We start from the raw sequence: 16,932 nt of genomic DNA, 5'->3' as shown, positions 1-16,932 counted from the left end.
ATATATATATCATAGTGACCCAATACAGGGTAACACTAAAAACCTCAGGAAAGACTTGTTGAAGAATCTGATTGGTTAATCTATCATCTATAGAAGCAATGGTCTCTCTCATTCATGATGACATCAACCAAGCGATTAGGAAGGCTACTTTGTCAGCAATATAAAAGATGTACTACAAAAGGGGAGGGGGAACTGAAGATTAGTTACAATTACAAAAGTCTAGGCAAGAAAAGATGAGAGCCTGAACAAGGGTGACTGAACTGACAAGCCTACGTTTTTTTCATCATCATCACTAATCAGGCACTTTAACATTTACAAAACACTTTCCTCAAATCAACTCTAAAATAGATAATTTTCTCCAATTTGTGGGTGAAGAAATTGAGGCTAAAGGAAATGAAGTGACTTGCCAAAGATCATATAGCTAAGAGTCAAGTGGAACTTGAAACAAAGCCTTCTAAATCCAAACCACTAATCCCCATTAGAATTCTTACTTTGCCTCTCCTTATTTAATATTTTTTTAAACCCTTAACTTCTATGTATTGGTTCCTTGGTGGAAGAGTGGTAAGGTTGGGCAATGGGGGTCAAGTGACTTGCCCAGGGTCACACAGCTGGGAAGTGTCTGAGGCCGGATTTGAACCTAGGACCTCCCGTCTCTAGGCCTGACTCTCAATCCACTAAGCTACCAAGCTGCCCCTCTCTTTAATATTGCAAGAGATATACTTTATAGAAACTTGGAAAAATATTTAACTTGTTGTAACTGATCAAATCTAAAAAGAAGAGCCAATCTTTTACAGTTTCACAAACATACTTGATTAGATTATTTATAAAAACAGATTAACAGTTCTGATACTTCATGCTTCCTGGTCTCACTCTCACTGTGAATTGGTTATGAGTTTAGAGAAAGTAGAACAGACATTTTCATCTTAAGAGGAAAGCAACTAGGAAAGTCAGAAAACACCCAATCCTATTCTGCATCACCAAAGCATTTGCCATCTAGGATTATCCTTTCCAATGCTCCCTGTCCTTGGCATAAAGGACCAGGAGGTACCAAGCAGAATCTCGGATCCTCTCCATCCTCTCCGACTTTTCATATCTATGAGGGTCTCTCCTCTAAGCTCCAAGGCAAGAAGCCAACCTCTATCTGACTAAGCTGCAGAGCTCAGATGATAAACCCTTTTTAAGTGCCCAATATCCACAACAGGATTTTCCCCAGACTTCAACAGAGCAGGAGGAAAGGGAACAAAGGATGGAGCCCAAAGAATGAGTAAATGGCATATGTTCTTAAGTCATGATGATCCATCTCATGTCACCTCCTCTAACATGATTCATCACAGTGATCTGCATTTAGGTACCCTTAGGCTTTCAAAGGTGGTCTGCTCTAAAGAAAAGGATATAGTGTTATTATGTTACCAATATGTTCCCCTCAACCCCATCACAACCTCTACCACTGCCACCCCAATTAACAGTCTTCTCTCCCCAAAACCTTCTCATTCTTCCCCAGCAAACACCCTGTAGCCAAGAGGACTATCCAAATCCAAATAGACTTGATCACCATAAAGTCTATATTCAGTTCCCACACTAAAGAGCTAGGAATGTACGACCAAATCTAGTTCTCTGATATAGGATAGACTCAGAAATTCTCAGTTTAGACAAACCCAGGTCCTATCCTTGAGGTTCCTATCCTTGAGGTTCCTGGCCTAGGTTAGACATGCAGCATACTAAAACAAAATAGGAGCTCTAGTCCTGTTTTGGGCTATTTATACTCAGAAAAAAGTTAGGCCTCGAGGTAGGAGAAAAAGCAGATGCTATGGATTCTGATTTAATGACAAAAAGTCATCCTGACTCACCCAAACTCTCCAAGAGAAAATACTATTCAAGGATACCTTATTTAGTCCAATTCCCTTTTACAAATAAGGAAATAGAAGCCAAGAGAGACTCCACAGATAATAACAGAATTTGAATTTGAACCCAGGTCCTCTGATTCCAATTTGTATCCAATGTTCTTTCTCATGTGTTCCTGTCAACCTTTATCCTTTTTCTCTTCCAAAAATCTGGGAATGCGGGACCAGCCACACTAACCCTCTTACAATGTCCATGCTTCTAGCAGGAGGCTGGTCTATCATAGAACTGACACAGATGCTTCTCTAAGACCTGGAGACAGAGGGCTTGCTTGGAATATTTGTCCTTCTTGAACACTCTAAATCCAGGCTCCAAAATAAAACTCAAACTTAAAGCAAGAAGGAAATTCCTAGTGAAAAACAAACTTCTAAACAGAGATAGCATTTTAGCATAAAACTAGAGAGGCTGCTAGAAAATAACTTCTGTTTAATTATTACTCGTCTGGGAAGCAAACAGTTTCTCTGGATGGACAGAGAACAGCTGTTACTGTAACAGCCCCTAGTCACCCATTCTTGGAACTCTGAAATCCTAATCAACAATGCCTGGAAAATGACTCCTCCCTCAGCCAAGCAAGTTGGTTTACAACCAGCTTTCAGTTTCAAGTGCTATTTTTAGTCTAGGCTGGTTATCACAGTGTAACTCTAATAGCCTAAAAAGAAACATTTGCAAATAAAAACCTCCCACTTATCACTATCAAAACGGGTTACAAAGGCCTCAATCTAACCTTATTCCTCTCCTTTCTGTTGAGCAGAAATAGGTATACACACTCAAGTCCACATCCAGAGACATTAGTGGTTGCTTTGGGTATTGTTCATAAGGCATGATAAATTCACACACTTACCATTAAAGTTGTAATGGGGGGGAAAGGAGACCAAACTTTTTATTGGGGAGGGGAGGAGTTGGATAAGAAATTGGGGGGGGCGGGATTAAATAAAGAAATAAAGAAATCTGTTCCTTACTGCTCCATTAATTCAAATGGATCTAAGCCAGAAAAACAGCATTTTGTAAACTATGACGAAATTACAGAAATATGAATAATTACTGAGGAGGCCACTTTACCACTATGGGTTTCTGTTTCCTTGTGTATAAACTGAAGGATTTCAACTGGATTGTATAAGTTCTTTTTAGATCTAAATGTTTTTGTCTTATGGTCTACAGTGACATGGAACCTAATTGTCTTCCAAGGTGGCCAATTCCATCATCAACTCTGATGGCTAAGTTTTTCCTGATGTTGAACAGAAATTGAATTCCCTACACATATTCCTAAAAGAGGTCGATGACCAAAACAAACAACTATACATACCAAAATATTTATAGCAGCATTCTTTTTGTAATAGCAAAAACCTGGGAAGAAATTTGATGCCTATTCATTGTAGAGTAGATAAACACATTGTGGTACATGAACATCATATGATAAAATACAAAGAAGTATGGAAAGAACACACACAGATCGAGGCAAAAGTGAAATAAGCAGAAACCTGGAAAATAATAAACACAGCTACAACAATTTAAATAGGCAAAATGACAACAGAGCAATTGAAACAATGATACAAAGTGAGAGTGAACAAGTTTGCTCCCAAAGAAGAGATGAAAAGCCACCTCTCCTCTGGGGTGGATGGGTATACCACACTGTAGATAATGAGATAATTTCAAAATATTGGGTTTTTTTGCTAAATTCTTATTCCCTTTTTAAAATTCTTATTATAAGGGATGGCTCTCTGCAATGGGGAGGAGGGAAAGTTTGGGAAATATAATATAAAAAGAAAAGATCAATAAAATATTTTTAAGGAAAAAATAAATTCATCTCCCTATGATTCCCATCCATCCTACTTCTGTCCTCTGGATCCAAGAAGAATAAGCCTAATCCCACTTCAACATACTATCTTTAAAATATTTGAAAACTATCACATTTTCCTATATGTACTCTTTTCCTATAAAAAAAATCCTGTTTCTTCAACCACTCCTTCTATAGTATGTTTTCAAGTTCCCTCAACATCCTAGTCAACCTCCTCAGGATGTACTCCACCTTGCCAACATCCTTTCTAAAATATCTCTAGTCCAAGTGCCACAATACTATAGATGTGGTCTGGATCAGTGTAGAGTACAAAGGGAACAGGTTTTATCGTCAACCTTAAGCTTGAAATTAGACATCTATTAATGAAGCATAATTGCATCAGTTCTTCCAAACTACCACATTGCCATGTTCACTCATACTTGAGGTCTAGTAAAACTTCCATTCTAGCCACATCTCCAGAATCCTTTATTTCTTGCACAGCTTATTTTTTGAACCAAAGAATAGAGCTTTACATTGATCTCTATTATATCTTATCTTTTTAGCTTCTGTCCTCCAGTCTGTGATGCTCTTTTTTGGATTCCAAAGTTATTATTCCAGTGTATTTTTTGTTATCCTTCCCAGCTTCTCTTTATCAGCAAATTTGGAAAAACAATGTTATCTATCTATCCATCCAAGCCATGGATGAAAATGGTGACAAGAACGAAACTAAGGACAAATAGCCCTGTAGCTCTTTTCTGGGCTTCTTCCACATTTACAATGACTGAACACTCTTTGGGTGTATCCAAACAACTGTAAAACACCTTAACTGAACAATTATCTGGTTCTCCTCTCTCTCCATTCTTGTCTACAAGGTTATCACAGTTCCCAAGTGTCTTGCTGAAATTTAAATATTTTATGTCTATAGTATTCCCTATATCATCTAGTAACTCTCTCAAAAAAGCAAATGAGGTTAGTTTAGTACAACTTGTAAATGAATTCATATTAGCTCCTAGAAAGGAAAGAAATGTTTATGAAGTACTCCTAAACAGTACCTCTAATTAATATTTTAGAACTTTCCTAGGATGCATTTATCACATTCATAGGCCTTAGTCTGAAGTATTCCCTTTATCTTTTATGAAGATCCAGACCACCATTTGTCCATCTGTTAATCATGATTTTTCAAAGATTTCCAACAATGACTTACAAACTTTTCAGTATTCTGGGGTATGGTTTATCCAGTTCAGGTGACTTGAACTCACTGAGAATAGCCTACTATTCTCTTACTAGCTATTTATTCATGAAGAATTTTAATTTTCAATGTGTTCTAACTTTCTCAATAGGAAGTTTGTTTCTTGGCAGAAAAGCAAAAACCAAAGTGAGTATTCTAGTCATGAGTTCTACCTTCTCTCCCTTCCCAGTCATGATCACATTCATATCTAGTAGGTGACCCAGTGCTTCCTTGAACTTCCTCTTCCTTCTAAAGTAGAGGAAGAAGTCTTTTTGGTTGTCTTTACTATCATATAGGGCTTTAATATATTTCTGATGTGTTCTACACACTAAAAAGATCTATATTTTCCTCACATTTTGCACTGCCTTCACCATAAAGACCAAGATTTCCTTTATCAACTTAAAAAAATTTGTTAGACCAGAAGAAAAGAATAGTTGTAGGAACAAGGATCTTTCTTCTACCAAATATATTTCCTTTTCTTTCTCCCTCTTTGTAGCACAACACACACACACACACACACACACACACACACACGCACACACACACGCACACACACGTTAAGGAGCTGAAATCTTGCTGTTGAGTAAAAACGATATGGGGCAGATTGCTTATGATTATCTTCCAATTCTGCATGGATCCTATAAGTGAAAATAATTGAGGCTTTTGTGGGGAATAAAGAGAGGTAGAACCTCTGGGGTCAGACTTCAAAGGAGAAAAGACAAAAAATCAAGGAAGACTGTAAGGCCATTACCAGATCCCAGAAGTAAAGGAGGAGGGTGAATGGGATAAAAGATCCTCTTTAGCTGGATAAAGCAGAGGAAGCTGCCTATAACTGACAAAATATTTATAAGGCATAGAACTGATCTACCTGGAAGGGCAAAATTCCAACACTGGCCTTTACAAAAAAGAACAAAAACAGGAAATTGTAATCTTTCTCAGTAAAATTTTCAACTTAAAAAAAAATCTTATGAATCTATGTATGAGAAGTAGCTAATACCACAAAATTATCCCTGAAAGAACAGTAATACTGTTGGACATGCTGTAGACTTGGACATGCTATAGAATTAAAACTCAATATTCCCAATGAGAAGAGGATGAACTCTTGTAGAAAAGTATTCCATACAAGGTTGTCCAACCATCTTCATTTTATAATAACATTGTTAATATTACTTATTTAAAGTGCAACATTGATAGATAATGGAAAAATTGTCTCACAGCTAGGACTAACATCAGCTCTGAACTTTATCTAAACTTTCTATCTTCCCCCAGGCACCTAGCACAATCCTGGGCACACAGGGGATGCATTTGTTTAATTTAATGGTACCTTCCTAGAATCAATTAAGGACAGTTGGGCCAAAGAAGGCAGTCCCTAGCATATTGTGCCTGACTCGCAAAGTAAATTTGAAGGTACCAAAATGATACTCAGTCTCTTGGCAGGTAAAGGAACAAACCCTGCAGCTGCAAAGTTTTCCAAACCATAAAGAGTATCCCTAAAAGACCATGGAAGGGAACTCTCATTTATCCATTCAACATTCATCAAATAACTCCAAAGAAGAGGCCACAAGGAGAGGCTATAAGGAGAACATGCATTTAAAACCACCTAAGCTGGAGCCAGAAATCACTTGAGGCAAAACGTGCTCCACATGAATCGAATTCTTCAAAAGCATCCACCGTGTTCTTTTTGAGTGCCCAGACCTGCCATGCCCTGATCTACTTTGCACTATTTGGGATACAGAAGAATGGACAGGGCTTTCCTTCAAGGAGTTTGCTGTCAATTATTAAAGGGTAAGTATAAGAAAGTAAGGGCTTCTGACATAGGAAGATCTGAGTTTGAGTTTGAGATTGAGTTTTGCCTATAATACATACTTGCTATATGATCTCAGACAGCTCAGATCTTCTCAGCATTCCCAGGCAATTATTTTTAAGTTCAGTGGATCGGTGAAATAAACTGAGTACACAAAACATGGTAGGAAATGACTATAGTTATCTTGCATTTATTAAATGCAAAGACCCAAAATTTTGGGATAAGAATTCAGTATCTGCCCAAAACTGCCAGGAAAAGCTAGAAAGCAGTTGGGCAGAAACCAGGCATAGAACACACCTCACACCATATACCAAAATATGCTCAATATGGGAATATGATTTAAATGTAAAAGATGACACCATAAGCAAATTAGGGGAGCATTAAATGGGTTAGTTGTTATATCTAGGAAGAAAGGAAGAATTCATGACCTAACAAGAGATAGAGAGCATTACAGGACATAAAATGGATTACACTAAATTAAGAAAGGTTTTGACAAATAAAAACAGTACAGCCAAGATTAAAAGGAAAGCAGAAAACTAGGGGGGAAATTTTACAACAAATTTCTCTCACAAGGGCCTCATCTTTCATATATATAGAGAGAACTGAGTCAAACTTATAAGAATATAAATCATTCTCCAATTAATAAATGGTCAAAGAATATGAATGGTCAGTTTTCAGAAGAAATCAAAGCTATCTATAATTAAATGAAAAAAATGCTCTAAATATCACTATTAGAGAAATGCAAATTAAAACAACTCTGAGGTGCCACTCCACAGCATATCAGATTGAGTAATAGAAAGAGAAAAAGGAAAATGCAAATGTGAAGGGAAATACTAATGCATGAACTGATCCAACCACTCTGGAGAGCAATTTGGAATTATGCCCAAAGAAATATATAAAACTGCATATACTCTTTGACCCAGGCAATACTAGATGTATATCCAAAGATTTTTTTTAAGGAGGGGAAAGGGGGAGAACTTAGATATAGAAAAATATTTTAGCAGCTCTTTTTGTAGTGGCAAAGAATTGGAAACTGAGGAGATGCCCATCAACTGGAGAATGGCTAAACAAGTTATAGTGGATGATTAAACTGGAATACTATTGAGCTATAAGAAATGATGATCAGGATGCTTTCAGAAAAACCTAGAAAGACTTACATGAACTGATGCAGAGTAAAGTGAGCAGAACCAAGATAATATTATACCCAGTTACAGCAATATTGTATGATAGTTTATAGTGATCAACTGTGAATGAATTAGCTATTCTCAGCAATACAAAAATCCAAGACAATTCTAAAGGTCCTATGATAAAAAAAAAATTGCTATCCACTTCCAGAGGGAAAAAAAACTTTTGGAATCTGAATGCAGATCGAAGCAAACTTTTTTTTTACATTATTTTCCTTAGGATTTATTTATTTTTTGTCTGTTTTCTTTCCCAACATGACTAATATGGAAATATGTTTTACATGACTGCACATGTATGACCTTTATCAAATTGCTTGCCTTCTCAATGAGGGGGGAGGGGAAGGAGAGGTAAAGAATTTGCAACTCAAAATTATTTTAAAAATTAATTTAAATAGTTATTACATGTAATTGGGGAAAATATTTTTTAATTTTTTAAAGGCTTTAAGTTATAAGAGTTATATTTGTGGAAGGAATTTCCACACTTGGAGTTCCCAAAAGGGATAAAAATCACAGGCCCAGAAATATCCCCTCTCCCCACCCCCACCCCCATGGAGAGAACATCAACAATCTGGGACTCTGAAGTCAAGCAGTCAAGACAGCCACATCAGAAGCACCAGGAATAATGCAAATGAACTCTTCACTGTAAGAGAATATGAATCGAGTCAAAGGATAATTACCATTACAGAGCAATTTACCTCCTTCCTGGAAATCCTTTTTCGTTTTTCCAGCTGTGTTTCCAGGCCATCTAGTGAGCAGCATCTCTCCAGGATCCCTGAGTGAAGGCATATCCCAGAGAAAGGGCATACCAGCTTTGCATGCGGTTAGCCCTTGTTCCTAATGCCCAAAGCACAAGAACGCCTGACCACTGCCTCTGGTGCGATCAGCTCCGACTAGAGCTGGCGTGTGGAAACAGGGACGTGTTGATCTGAAGGAGCCGTGGCTTAAACAGAGAAGCCTCTGCTACCAGTCTCTAACATTTTGTGTGGGAGGGAGAGATACATGTCAAACCTGAGGAAAGTTAGAGGCTGGCCAGGCCACCCAATGACTGCTTTCCATGTAACCTGATGCGAGCACTAGGAAAACTCAAGGACAACTGGATTCTCTGGCATTAACAGAGAAGAATTAGCGGGCTCCTTACTCACTAATTATAGACTTAAAATTTGCACATTTAACATGTTTTCCTGAACAGGCATTTTGTTTAGGGTTTTGGGGGAAGCCAGTTGCCATTTACCTGACTAAAATGTTTAGAAAGGAAGCTTTAATTCAATACTCACAAAATCAGAGCCCACCCTGGGCTTAAAAGGCTTGCCAACAATCTCAAACCTCAACCACAACTGATCAGAGCACTCAATTAAACAAGCATTTATTAGGCACCTGTTAGGTGCTGGGCACTCTTCTAGGCGCTTAGCTGAAGATAATACAGACAGAAATGAAATACTCCAAGGTTCCAAGGATTCTACTAGACAAAAAATATCAGATTTTCCCTCCTGGATGTGCCCAGCCCAGACCCTACTACTGAAAAGGATACCACAGTATAACCAGAGCTTATCTTCACTCCCCAAAACAGCTAAATACCTCAGGCTCACATTAATTTAATGGGAACCTTTTAGACATGAATATATCTAAACTTTGACTCAAAATTCCACATATCTAAAACTAAACCCAATAACTTTACCCCAAACCTCTCAGTCCCTCAAATGTGTTTATTTCTGCCTGATCATCTATCCTTTAAATATCAGGGTTTTTTTTCTTCTTCCATAAACCCTGCCATATATCTCAATCAGCCACTACCTCTTCTCCTTCACAGATTTCTCTCACATCTGTCCACTCCTCTCCATTCACACTGCCAGCATCCAGTTTCAAGCAATCATCAACTCTCACCTAGACTATAACAGGTTTCCCTGCTTCCAGTCTCTTTCCTCTCCAATTCACCCTTCACACATCTGTCCAAGAAATGCAGAATTATATCCAGGTTACTCTCCTGCTCAAAAAAAACCCCCTTCCAATTATTTTAAGACAAAATATTAATTCCCCAATATGGTGTGGGAAACCATCCACAAGCAGATTCCAACCTGTTGGCAGTAGCTTGGAGCTAGATATATCCCCCTACCTCGAAGATTGTCTCTTCCATCCACAGCCCAGTTCAGGTGTGGTTAATACACAGAAAAGAACACTAGATTGAAATCTAACTACCTTAATTAAGGGTCAGGCTCTGGACCATACCTCCTTTGAATGACCTTGGACAAGTCCTCTGATCTCAATTTCTCCACTGTAGAATGGGGGGTGGGGGAAGATTACAGTATCCCTCTTCTAGTTCTCAATCTCTGATTTTATGAACCTCCATAAATCTTTTGTGAACAACACCCCTCCTCCCCAGGTTGAAATCAATGTCTCCTCTGCTCTTCTTATTTGTCTATATTTCATGATGTCCTCTCTCACCTCAATCTCTTGCAAATACCTTGCTCCCTTCAAGGCTCTATTCAAGTACCACTCCTTATAGGAGGTTTCCCTGGTTGCTAAATGGTGTTATTACTCTAGTGCCCCCAATTATTTTGTATTTTATAGGACTTATATTTATCTGTAAGCATGGTTTAATAGAAAGAGGGCTGGATTGGGAATCAGAGGACCTGGGTCCAAATCTGAGCCTTGCTACTTATTATCTAATATGACATCAGGAGAGTTACAGGCTACCCTGAACCTCATTTATCTGCAAAATCAGGGAGGTGAACTGTAGCATTTCTAAGGCCCCCTCCAGTTCTGATTCTAAGATCTCTCCTCCAGGAATTTCCAAGGAACTGCCTAGGTCTGATCAATAGCCAAGACTACATATGAATACAAGAGCCTGTATGAGGGCAGACAGAGAGTAACATTCTTTCTCCATTCTTAGCGAGGCAGATGCCTCTTTCCACAGCCCTCAATTCTCCGAATAACAAATATACCATCATGAGAAATCAAATAATCAATGAAGATGCAAAGTACAAAGGCAGAGATTTCTGTTCTCAATCTACTACTCCATGTCTATTTTTTTTTACCTACATACTAAAAGTTAATATAGCCACTGGAAACTGAGTTGAACTTCAGGGGAGAAACAGCATCTATAGAAAGAGACTCTGTCTGTAAAGAGATCAAATATGGGGGGAGAATGACCAGATCTTAAGAATTCAAACTGAAAGACACCTTAGAGGCCATTTAGTCCAAACTTCTCATTTTACAGACAAAGAAACTAAGGCCCAGGGAGGATAATGATTTGCCTAAAATCACACAGTAGTCAGTAGCAGAGGCAGGTTTTGAACTCAGACCTCCAACTTCCAAATCCACTGTTTTCTGCAGTAATACTATACTATCTCTGCAACAGGTTCAACAATAACGGGATCATCGATTTAGATCAGGAAGAGATCTTAAGATATCACCTAAATTCAACTCTCACATAACATTTATTTATACAGTGTTTATTTACTGGAAAAATCATATTACATAGCTATTTGAACATGTTGTAAGTTATAATACACTTTCAAATGAACATAATATGAATCTGTGTTCTTTAAAAGAGAAAAGGTAAAATAAAATAATTCTTTTGTAACAAGGTTTATAGATTGTTTTTCTCACAATAACCTTGTGAGGTACAAAGCTAAAGGAAGTTATCCTATATGTTTCAGGAGTTCGCAGAAGATAAAGATCTACATGAAATAACTCCAGAATAACCACCTCTGGCAGGAGACGGAACATGATTTAGGTTCTAGAAAACTATTAACAGAGTGTCTAGGTTGGAAGGTACCCCAAGGATTACCTAGTCCAATTGGCAGAAACAGGAATTTCTTCTACAACACTAACTTTCCCTCCTCCCTGCTTAAGTCCTCCCTGTTCTACAGAAGGCAGAACCAGACACAAGTGGTGATAGTTAAGAAGCAAATTTCAAATGGATTTAAGAAAAATCCCCTAAGAGTTGTTCTTCAAATAGATCTCTGACCTTATGTGTGAGCACAGGAATCCTTTCCAAATCTCAGGGGGTAAGGGAACAGGCTATGCCCCCAAGATCTGGAAAATCCAACATAAAATTTTTTGCCCTCCCTTCATACAAGAGAAGTCTGATTTTCTTTCTTTTTCTTTTATGGACTAGACCAGTGATGGGCAAACTTTTTAAAGAGGGGGCCAAAGGAAAGGAAATGCTCATCTGCCAGTCTGTTTCTAAGGCAACTCTTTTGAAGTTTCATTGGATTGTATCCTACTCATTGTATGCGTCAGAGTAGAAATAATGTCGCATGGCCAGATAGAACATTTCAGGGGGCTGCATCTGGCCCACTGGCCGTAGTTTGCCCATCACTGAACTAGAGTATATTATTGTAAAATTTAAGTATTGGTTTAAGTATTTGGTCGCAGGCTCTCTGTAGGGCAACATTAACATTTCTAGCCTTTAGGTGTTATCTGCTGGCTTTAGCATACTTTTTGCAAACTTAACTTTTTACTTCTTTTAACTTTAAAAAAGAAATCGTGTATGTTCATGGTATTGAAAGATAAAATATGTTGATATTATACAATACTATACTCATAGTCTATGTATTTCTAAGTTTCTAAACTTTTCCTGTGTCATCTGCAGCTTCTGCAAAAGTCCCCCCAAATTCCCATTTAACTTCTTGTGTCAATGATACCTCAAAACCACAATAGGGAAAGCTGTGACATGGAAGGGATACCTATAGTTCTTCCCAATGATGTAGATTGTAGATGGTCACCCATCTATACCTGTCCACCATAAGAGAATCTGGCCCACATCCCAGAATTTCTGACAGAGGATCCAACCTCTAAATAGCCTTATCTCACAGACCTCTATTATGGAGGAATCTTCTACTTAAGATGCAACCCATTCAAAATGTCAAGAAGATATGAGGAAGACTTTTAGCACTTTGGACTCCCTGAGACAAGTTTCTGAGAGGACAGAAACAAACCCCCTAGAAGAGAGCAGACATGAAGATTGTGCCCTGTACAATAAATACACTCAGGGGAAATATCCTCATTAGTGAGATCACAGATCATTTTGGTGGTATGAAGTATAATCATTTAGAAGGTTGGGTTTTCCCCCCTAAATCAAGCTGAAATCTGCTACTTCACAACTATTATAATAACAGACATTTTTATAGAGCTTTAAGTTTACAAAGTGCTTTGCAAATATGATCTAACTTTATCCTTACAACAACTCTAGGAGGTGAGTGATATTGTTTCCCCCATTTTACAGATGAGGAAAGGCAAATAGAAAGCTAAAGTGACTCTCCCAGAATCACACTGCTATGAAATATTTGAGATAGGATTTTAATTCAGGACTTCCAGTACATAGTTCTATGAGCTGTACCACCTATTCCTGGTTCTGCCCTTTAAAGTCAAGAAGCCTAAGACTAACCTGCTTCCACATGAGAGTCCCTAGGCAGAGAGGAGGGAAGAAAGCTTTTAGGTATGGGAAGATCAGCATAAGCAAAAGCCAGGCGGCAGGAATAAATACAGTCTGTGGGTGAAAGGGCATTAGGCACCTGACCACTTGGGAGGATGGGGAAGAGAGTAGCAGGGGCAGATGAATTTAGAGAGGTAGGTTGGGGCTTTGAATGCTATTTGATCCTCTAGATTTACTGAAAGTAATATCAGAGGATTCCAATGGAGATTTTTGCACAGTAGTTACTGATTACAGGGATTGAAAAATATCCATCAAGAGTTGTCTATATGTAGGAGTTAAAATGGGGACATCCAAAAAGCTTATCCTCACAACAGGATCGAGAACCTCTCTCTGGGAAGGAGGGTAGGCAGCATAAACAGACAGTTCTATCTCCCATTTCATTGATAAGAAAACTCTTAGAGATCAGCCTTGCTTCCTTCTCCAGTATTCCTCTTGCTCCCACCTATAGGATGAGCTCTAGGCTGGGCTCTGGGATCAATCATGTCTCAGGCAGGGGAGAGATAAGAGCCCCATAGAGGCACAGCTTAGCATCTAAACAGTCTTGTAACCCTCATACCCTGATCCTGGGCTACTGAGCTGGATCCTTGTGATCCAGTCTCTTATGCAGTAACCTATTTACAATATAATGCATGGATCCTTGTCTGGGGCCCCTGATTTCAAATCTCTAGTTCTTTTCAAAGGTCAGCTCAGAAGGCACTGGAGCCTTTCTGATCCCATCCAAACCCCTTCTAGAGATTCCCTCCTCCCCGCAAATTACCTCAGGTCTATCTTGGACATTATATCTTACATATCTTTATGTAGGTTCATCTTGTGTATCCCCTTCCCTAAACTGCACAAAACTGTAAGCTTCTTCAGGGTAGAGATTGTTTCATTTTTGCCTCAATATCCCCAGCACCTACCAGGGTGCCTGGGACATAGTAAGGAACTTATTAATAAGTTAGCTTACTGATTGATGAGAGTTCCTGTTCCTCCAAGACTGATGTCCTCCCTACCTTGCTAAGTTCTAAAAGGAGAATGAAATTCTGCCCCTGAATCTCAATCTCTTTGCCATCTGCTAACAGATCTCCCTGAAGCTATCTCACTTGGACCTTGGTTGCCTGACATCAGATACCTCCAACAATGTTTCTCCTTCTGCCTGCTGGGACACCAATGGTCTACTTTCTTGGATCTCTTCTGTGTTACCTATTTTCCTCTAATTAGTCATGGCTGGGACCAAACCTTCCCAGGTCACCTACCCTACCTCAGGGAGCCTATCCAATATCAAATGCCCATCGCTAGCCAAACCCTGTCCCAAGGAATGGGCAGGAGAGGAAGGGAAGGAAAATTTTAAACCCATTCATCCAAATCCATATATGTTTTTTATCCCTTTATGACAAGTGGGACAAAGAAACAGATGTTTCCCCTCTACCAAACCTCAGAGATAACCCTATATTTGAACCACCCACAAAATAATACTGATGTCTATCGTTCCCTGAAACTTCCACTAAGTTGTTAAGAACATAAACATTTAGATCTTTTTTTTAAAAAGAACCAGAAACAAAAAATGCTGTGAAAAAAGAGGAGACAGCTCAGGGCCAGATTCTTCACCAGAATAGCCTGGTCCCCAACTACTCAAAAAACATCTCCCCATACCAGACACTAAATATGTTCACACTTCATTTTGTCACAATGCCTAAAATTTCACTAATGAGAGATTCATTTAGGGGTAACTAGCTTCCCTTTCTCATCAGTGTGAATTACTTTAGACTGCTTTCATCTTAATAGCCAGCCAAGTGAGGCAGGAAAGGAACAAAAGTTTTGTTTTGGAGGGAAAAGAGGTAAGTCATTTGGGGCTGAAGAAAAAGACAGGAGGAGACAGGAAAGGGGCCCAGAGAGGGGTATAGGGGTGCTCAAGGCAATATTTTCCTATTTCTAAATTTTGTCTAAAGCTAGCTATATGTGCAGTCTAATTCTCCTTATAGCTAGTACTTATTCAGATAACACTTTAAGGTTTGCAAAGTGCTTCACAAATATTATTCCATCCTAACGGATGCAGAAACTGAAGTTGAGAGAGGTTAAATAACCTGCCCAAGGATCACATAACCTAGTAAGTATCCATGGCCAAATTGGAACTCAGATCTTCCTGACTCCAAGTCTGAAGCTCTTATCTACTATACCTTTCTCTAGCAGGGCACATAGTTAATTTCCTTGCCACATAGACCCAGAATTTCAACTAATACTATTCAATAGGTAGTTCTACTTAATTCAAGGTTAAATAAGCTTTTATTGGCTAGCCTTGGGAACACTGCTTCAATAAGAAACAGGGCTCAAAGGATCTAACTCACAAACTTTTAGGAAACACCATGTTCCAAATTGGGGAATGCCTCTCACGTCCAATAATTTAGTTTTTTTGCCTTTAATTTTTCCAAGTACAAACCACACTAGGGGCTGCCATTCCTTAAACCACAATGTTTGTATTTTACAGACTCCCCCTGACTTGAAAACTAGGCCATCTAAATCACATACCAATTGCTACAGCTAACTAAGAAATCATTAAGGCTTTCACTTTCAGAAGAGGGATGGTGAGGGGAAACACACCACACTCCCCAAACCTACAAAGGCAAAAATCAAAACAAGGAAACCTCAAGATTAGCCACAACCTTCTTAGAATACAACTTCAGTACCAGTCATAACTTTGTTGGCCAAAAAACTTGCCTTTTATTATCACGATAATAAGCTGTTTATTTTAATTAGCAAAGAATCTTTTTTGAGCAAGCCCCTTATTCCCACCAAGTTTGGTTTTCTTTTTAAAAAACTGTGCAGCCCAGTTCCCCGAGGAAAAACTGCCAACTGGACTGACCCAAGTTAAGACATAATTCTCTCTTTCCAACAATAATCCACACCTACCACACGGTTGCAGGTTCTTCCAAGAAAAAAACTACAATAATCCAAACTATGTGAAGTGAGGAGTTTTCTAATTTCTTTACTCAAAATGCAATGAAGAGGAGTAGTGTATACACTGTTGGGCTGGAATCATAAACATTCCAGGTTCAAATCCTTTATCTGATGCTTCCTAGCTGTATGAAGTTGGGCAAGTCAATTTCTCTGGGTTTCAAGAAACTCCCTAGGACTTAACCTTAACTTATCTGAAAGACGAGTGATTATTATTATTCAAGGCAGTCTGTGGTTTACTTAAAGTTATAGATGTTTTCTAGAATGGAAGGAGTTCCCACAATGGGAATTCCCTTTGAAAATATGAACCTTTTCCATATTTATGCATTGTTTACACTGTATCTTAATGGGCTTCTTACACTAAAGATCCAGTATTAAGCATAGAAAACTCAGAAAGAGAATGCTCAGAATTTCTCTGATAAAGGTTTCATTTCCAAAACTTTAAGGATAAGAATCCTTCCCCAACTGATAGAAGTTAAAAGGATATGGACAGGCAGTTCTGAAAGGAGAACATCTAAGCTGTCAGCAGGCATATGAAAAACTGCTCCCTATGACTTACAGAAATTTAAATTAAAATAACTGAGGAAAGGAAGGAAGGAAGGAAGGAAGGAAGGAAGGAAGGAAGGAAGGAAGGAAGGAAGGAAGGAAGGAAGGAAGGAAGGAAGGAAAGAAGGA

At 38.6% G+C, this 16,932-nt stretch overlaps 1 protein-coding gene across 1 annotated transcript in view; it reads right to left on the bottom strand.

Moving 5' to 3' along the window:
- The window catches only part of ACVR2B (activin A receptor type 2B), a 69,457-nt gene extending 60,753 nt beyond the window's left edge, over positions 1 to 8,704 (bottom strand). The window contains exon 1 of the mRNA XM_044670946.1: positions 8,585 to 8,704. Coding sequence (XP_044526881.1) covers positions 8,585 to 8,693 — 109 coding nt within the window. The 5' untranslated portion in view covers positions 8,694 to 8,704. The remainder of the gene's footprint in view (positions 1 to 8,584) is intronic.
- Positions 8,705 to 16,932: the final 8,228 nt, after the last annotated feature.

This window comes from Gracilinanus agilis, chromosome 1, assembly GCF_016433145.1.
Source record: "Gracilinanus agilis isolate LMUSP501 chromosome 1, AgileGrace, whole genome shotgun sequence".
Classification (NCBI taxonomy): Eukaryota; Metazoa; Chordata; class Mammalia; order Didelphimorphia; family Didelphidae; genus Gracilinanus; species Gracilinanus agilis.
The sequence above is the reverse complement of the archived record's forward strand: the minus strand, read 5'-3'. Positions and strand labels throughout refer to the sequence as shown.